The sequence below is a fragment of the Salmo salar genome, chromosome 09, assembly GCF_965601325.2.
Source record: "Salmo salar chromosome 09, fSalSal1, whole genome shotgun sequence".
In the NCBI taxonomy this organism is placed as follows: Eukaryota; Metazoa; Chordata; class Actinopteri; order Salmoniformes; family Salmonidae; genus Salmo; species Salmo salar.
In genome coordinates, this window is record NC_138299.1 from 60,383,345 (window position 1) to 60,390,003 (window position 6,659).

General features: G+C 42.3%; 1 protein-coding gene and 1 non-coding gene across 2 annotated transcripts; both read left to right on the forward strand.

The window, feature by feature from the left end:
- Window positions 1–2,571: 2,571 nt before the first annotated feature.
- Window positions 2,572–6,449, forward strand: LOC106611504 (large ribosomal subunit protein eL42). The gene is made up of 5 exons (XM_014211770.3): window positions 2,572–2,708; window positions 3,386–3,491; window positions 3,577–3,644; window positions 5,691–5,813; window positions 6,368–6,449. Exons 1-5 carry the CDS (start codon window positions 2,706–2,708, stop codon window positions 6,386–6,388), a joined length of 321 nt encoding a protein of 106 aa, XP_014067245.1. The 5' UTR covers window positions 2,572–2,705; the 3' UTR covers window positions 6,389–6,449.
- On the forward strand, window positions 3,870–4,006 carry LOC123724182 (small nucleolar RNA SNORA9). Its single transcript, XR_006756860.1, has one exon. It is a non-coding gene; the product is annotated as a small nucleolar RNA SNORA9 (small nucleolar RNA).
- Window positions 6,450–6,659: the final 210 nt, after the last annotated feature.

Below are 6,659 nucleotides of genomic sequence, written 5' to 3' on the forward strand. Positions count from 1 at the left end.
ATGCTTCCTGGCTGATGTTTTGGTCTCTTTTGAATGCTGGCGGTGCTTTCACTCTAGTGGTAGCATGAGATGGAGTCTACAACCCACACAAGTGGCTCAGGTAGTGCAGCTCATCCAGGATGGCACATCAATGCGAGCTGTGGCAAGAAGGTTTTCTGTGTCTGTCAGCGTAGTGTCCAGAGCATGGAGGCGCTACCAGGAGACAGGACAGTACATCAGGAGATGTGGAGGAGGCCGTAGGAGGGCAACAACCCAGCAGCAGGACCGCTACCTCCACCTTTGTGCAAGGAGGAGCAGGAGGAGCACTGCCAGAGCCCTGCAAAATGACCTCCAGCAGGCCACAAATGTGCATGTGTCTGCTCAAACGGTCAGAAACAGACTCCATGACGGTGGTATGAGGGCCCGACGTCCACAGGTGGGGGTTGTGCTTACAGCCCAACACCATGCAGGACGTTTGGCATTTGCCAGAGAACACCAAGATTGGCAAATTCGCCACTGGCGCCCTGTGCTCTTCACAGATGAAAGCAGGTTCACACTGAGCACATGTGACAGACGTGACAGAGTCTGGAGACGCTGTGGAGAACGTTCTGCTGCCTGCAACATCCTCCAGCATGACCGGTTTGGTGGTGGGTCAGTCATGGTGTGGGGTGGCATTTCTTTGGGGGGCCGCACAGCCCTCCATGTGCTCGCCAGAGGTAGCCTGACTGCCATTAGGTACCGAGATGAGATCCTCAGACCCCTTGTGAGACCATATGCTGGTGCGGTTGGCCCTGGGTTCCTCCTAATGCAAGACAATGCTAGACCTCATGTGGCTGGAGTGTGTCAGCAGTTCCTGCAAGAGGAAGGCATTGATGATATGGACGTTCCCCAGACCTGAATCCAATTGAGCACATCTGGGACATCATGTCTCGCTCCATCCACCAACGCCACGTTGCACCACAGACTGTCCAGGAGTTGGCGGATGCTTTAGTCCAAGTCTGGGAGGAGATCCCTCAGGAGACCATCCGCCACCTCATCAGGAGCATGCCCAGGCGTTGTAGGGAGGTCATACAGGCACGTGGAGGCCACACACACTACTGAGCCTCATTTTGACTTGTTTTAAGGACATTACATCAAAGTTGGATCAGCCTGTAGTGTGGTTTTCCACTTTCATTTTGAGTGTGACTCCAAATCCAGACCTCCATGGGTTGATAAATTGGATTTGCATTGATTATTTTTGTGTGATTTTGTTGTCAGCACATTCAACTATGTAAAGAAAAATGTATTTAATAAGATTATTTCATTCATTCTAGGATGTGTTATTTTAGTGTTCCCTTTCATTTTTGAGCAGTATATTATAAACCGTAATTATAGTTGCACATTCAATATCTACAGAAAGATAAAAACAAAAAATAACCCCACAGTAGGGATGACCAGTGATCGTGTAGTAGGCTATTCTATATTATTTAATTTGTTTCTGAACAGACTTTGGCAAATGTATCTCAATTCATCAGGGGTGCTGCAGCTCCTCCAGAACCCTTCTCGCAGGTTGCAACGAGAGGGAGAGAGATCGTAGAAAGTGAATCTCATTCTAGTTCGGTGAGAGATACAGGCGGGCTTCTCACGCAGCCTTGCTTTGGTCTCAAACATAGATTGCAAAATTGCACAAACCCTAAACCTGTGTCGGCTCAACCCGAATCAACTCAAAATATCAGGCCAGGGCTGAAATTCTACTTTTTCACATTAACAAAGAGAATTAACAAAGAGTCAACTCGACTGAACTTTGATCGATTTTATTATAATTTTTACATTGCAAAAAGTTGACATTATTTTTCATGCCACGAGAACTACTGGATCCGACCAAATCGGTTCCGGTGTTGTGTCAAAAATCTCCCCCTGCCAGAACCCCCCCCCCCTCCCCCTCCCTTCTAATTTCCTTAATTTTGTGGCTAGAGTCAAATACTTTCTGTGGCACACGTCAGAGTTAAATACTTTCTATAGAACAAGCTTCACGTCAGGATAGGCAACCGAAATTAATAATAAATGTATGTGTGTTATATTAAACATAGAGGATGGGAGTAATATGTTGGTAAGCAATAAACATTTCAGAAAAACTTCGGCTGAATTAGTATCCTTACATTTTCAAAAATACTAGTCGAATAAGACATGGGAGAGATGACGAATTTTGGCAAAGAGATTTATGTATAGACTAATACAAAATCAGTAGCGGATTTCAGTACGGGCGACATGGGCAGCCACCCAGGGCAGCATCTTGCCGGGGACGACACCGGGCGCCATACAAGCTAGAACAGCCACATACACTTGAAACAAATAGCCAAATCGAAAACTGCTTTCTGCTACCAAGATCAGTGAAATGTAGGCTAAACTGACAACGGAGTGAAGAGCAGAAATCTCAACTAGCAAGCAAGACGCAGCAATGAAGAACGCGAAGAGGGGGAGAATTCTGGCAGGTGGAGACTTTCGGCACAACATCGGAACGAAACAGTCCAAAACAGACAGGTGCCAGATCCTTGTGCTGTATATTGAGGCTTTGTACTGAAGGCCTACTTCTGTAATATAAAGTATTTGGTTCTATTCCACACTCCTAAACATAAGGTGGCAGTGTTCAAAATTAGGACCTATACTTCTGCATCAGCCAATGGTCTTTACGAAGGAGTGCTACCGGCTTCGTTCTTCCTTTTTTTCGTCTGGATCGGGTCGTTACAATGGTATGAAACTTCACCATGAATACGCTTAAAACATCTACTGTAATCTTTGAAATATACATACACTTGCTACGTTCTAAAGTACCTAATGTGTGAACGCAATAGTTAGGGACACATTATTAGTGATTGTATATATATTTCCCAATATAGTTGCCTATAACAAAACTCGAGCGAATGGTTACATCGATGATATCGCTAGCTACATGAAATCGCCCATATTATTGTATTTTTGGCAACATAATTAAGTTGGTATTGCCATTTTAGATGTGCATCATTGCTAAGTACTTGTTAACGTTTTTAAACATAGCAAATGTACTATAGGCTGGTCATCAAGTAGGTAAGTGGTGCGCGTTATGGAGACAATGGTGTCTACGTTACCTTATAGATCCAGGTGGTCACCAAAGCGATTGTTGGTAGACTTGATTATACAACTTTGTGGCAGAAAGTATGCACATGTAACTAGTATTTTGAACAAAAATGCCTACAGATAGGAAAAGGCTCTTGTCTGGGTAGTAGCCCCTTAGGTTGAATGGTAGTGACCTGACCACCATACTGGATATTTGTTGTGAAGCCCAGTGTTCAGTGAATGAATACGAATGCAGAGCTACTGTAAATGACAATGTACCATACTACTGCACTGTCGGTGTACATGTTTCTAAATTAATGTTTGTGTGATTCAGGTGAACGTACCAAAGACCCGCAGGACCTACTGCAAGAAGTGCAAGAGGCACCAGCTTCACAAAGTTACCCAGTACAAGAAGGGAAAGGATTCCCTCTATGCACAGGGTGAGTTTCAGTCTCAAAATGAGCATTGGCAGGTAGCATTGACCGCAATGTGTTCCAAGATAAATAATTTATATCTGTGTTTTAGGTAAGAGAAGATATGACAGAAAGCAGTCTGGTTACGGTGGACAGACCAAGCCTATTTTCCGCAAAAAGGTGAGTTTGCGAAGCTTTGTGTGTACTGGAAACGTTACCAAAGGGTACCTTATCAGTTAACGCTTTTATTTGAGTAACCCCAACAGTACAGTTGTCGTGGACAACCACAAGTGTGGGTCTGGGGCAACATAACTGTACTTTGGTGGTTACTCAAGGAAAGGAATTTAACCACTGGTATAAGGTACCCTACAATGTATCCAATAATGTATACTACAAATGTAGACTGTGCAGGCCGTTGTCAGCGAGCCTTGGCCTGTAGTGACTTTGTCCTTTCCTAAAGTGTCTGCTAGAGATAACTGGGATGGTTTGAGGCCCTGCTGTTTCTCCTCCATTGCAAGGTTATAGGTAAACCTCAGACAACTTAATGAATGCTTCTGTTTTTTTCCTTTACTTTTTCCACATACACTACCGTTCAAAAGTTTGGGGTCACTTAGAAATGTCCTTGTTTTTGAAAGAAAAGCAAAAAAAATTGTCCATTTAAAATAACATCAAATTGATCCGAAATATAGTGTAGATGTTGTTAATGTTGTAAATGACTATTGTAGCTGGAAATGGCTGATTTTTAATGGAATATCTACATAGGTCTACAAGAGGCCCATTATCAGCAACCACCATTATCAGCAACCATCACAGTCTGAGATATGGCTTGTTCTTTGCAACTCTGCCTAGAAGGCCAGCATTCCAGAGTCACCTCTTCAGTGTTGATGTTGAGACTGGTGTTTTGCGAGTACTATTTAACTTCTTATGGCTCAAATCCCGTTAGCTTCTTTGGGCTAGGGGGCAATATTTGGAAATTTGGATGAATGAGGTGCTCAAAGTAAACTGCCTGTTACTCAGGCCCAGAAGTTATGATATGCATATAATGTGTAGATTTGAATAGAAAACACTAAAGTTTCCCAAACTGTTAAAATAATGTCTGTGAGTATAATAGAACTCAAAACTTGAGGAGAATCCATCCGGAATGTTTTTGTTTTTGAGGTGTCTGCCCATCTAAATCCTTGTTTATGGGAAAATCAAAGGAATACCTCCCAGATTGCAGTTCCTAGGGCTTCCACTAGATGTCAACAGTCTTTAGAAAGAGTTTCAGGCTTCTATCCCAGCTTCTGGGCCTGAGTAACAGGCAGTTTACTTTGGGCACGTCCGTCATCCGAAATACCGAATACTGCCACCGGCCTTCAAGAAGTTAATGAAGCTGCCAGTTGAGGACTTGTGAGGCGTCTGTTTTTCAAACTAGACAATCGAATGTACTTGTCCTCTTGCTCCTCTTTCTATTCTGGTTTGCGCTGTTCTGTAAAGGGAGTAGTACAGTGTTGTATGAGATCTTCAGTTTCTTGGCAATTTCTTGCATGGAATAGCCATCATTTCTCCAAACAAGAATAGACTGATGGAGTTTCAGAAGAAAGTAATTTTTTTCTGGCCATTTTGAGCCTGTAATCGAACCCACAAATGCTGATGCTCCAGATACTCAATTAGTGTAAAGAAGGCCAGTTTTATTGCTTCTTTAATCAGGACAACAGTTTTCAGCTGTGCTAACATAATTACAAAAGGGTTTTCTAATGATCAATTAGCCTTTTAAAATGATCAACTTGAATTAGCTAACACAACGTGCCATTCGAACACAGAAGTGATGGTTGCTGATAATGGGCCTCTGTACGCCTATGTAGATATTACATAAGAAATCTGCCGTTTCCAGCTACAATAGTCATTTATAACATTAACAATGTCTACACTATATTTCTGATCAATTTGATTTCTCTAAGTGACCCCAAACTTTTGAACGGTAGTGTACTTATACAGTATTGTCTGAACCTTTTTACAGCTTTTTTTTTACTGTTTGTTGGTACTACTTTAAGTGTACACTCGCACACTCCCCCTCATGAATTTTAATGGAATGGACACTTCATCAATCCGATGGTTTTAAATGCATGACGGGGAGTGAACGAGTACACATTTAAGGGTAGAGAATCAAAATGCAGCCACTGCCATGTCATGTGTGCTTGAATCCTGGATTATTTTCTAAATTTGTTACATGGATTCTCTCCTCAGGCTAAGACTACAAAGAAGATTGTGTTAAGGCTGGAGTGCGTGGAGCCCAACTGCAGGGCCAAGAGAATGGTGCCCATCAAGAGATGCAAACACTTTGAGCTGGGAGGTGACAAGAAGAGAAAGGTAAGCAAGTACAAACTCTCATTCCAACTAAGTAGTGAAACACTGCTTTTCCTGGCCAATGTTTATTCGGCTTCTGGAAAGGGTTGTGTATTTGTTCCAGAACCATAAAAAGAAACGTATATGGTTTGTGGACGTCTAAATTAAGTTTATTGTTAATCAGTGACATTTGACACGTGGTTCAACTATTGATACACGTCTTCGCTCATTCACTTTAGATCGTTCCTCTGTATACAGTTTAGTAAATTCCAAACATACATGCTTCCTCAGAAGTCTTTGTGGTTAAGATACTGCCTAGAGAGGAATTGGTAATAGCACTCTGAAGGCCTTCACTGGCCAACCGTGTGCTACTCTGGAACGGTTTGCCTTTTAGATATGCCCTAACGAATGTTAACAAGTCCTAATTAATTTTGCCTAGATTTGTCAGATTTAAAGATGATTGGATTCGGAAGCAGTGTTTGTATTTTTCATTTTGTAAAGGTGAATGTGAATGATTAATTGTGCTGTTTGAATATCTATGAGCTGTCTTGTAAAACATTTTCATTTTCTCCTTTCAGGGCCAGGTCATCCAGTTCTAGGCTGTGGCTCAATTCGTTGGGTGGACTTGTCACTTTTTTCAATAAATGTATTGAAATTGTACTCGCTGCGATCTCTCCTTAACTGTATCTTAGTGGTTAAAATGTGGCAATTAAAGATGGTGTGTATATAGATTAGAGGTAGACCGATTAATCGGCGTGGCCGACTAATTAGGGCCAAGTTTAAGTTTTCATAACAATCTGCATTTTTGGATGCCATTTATGGCCGATTACATTGCACTCCACGAGGAGACTGCATGGCAGGCTGACCACC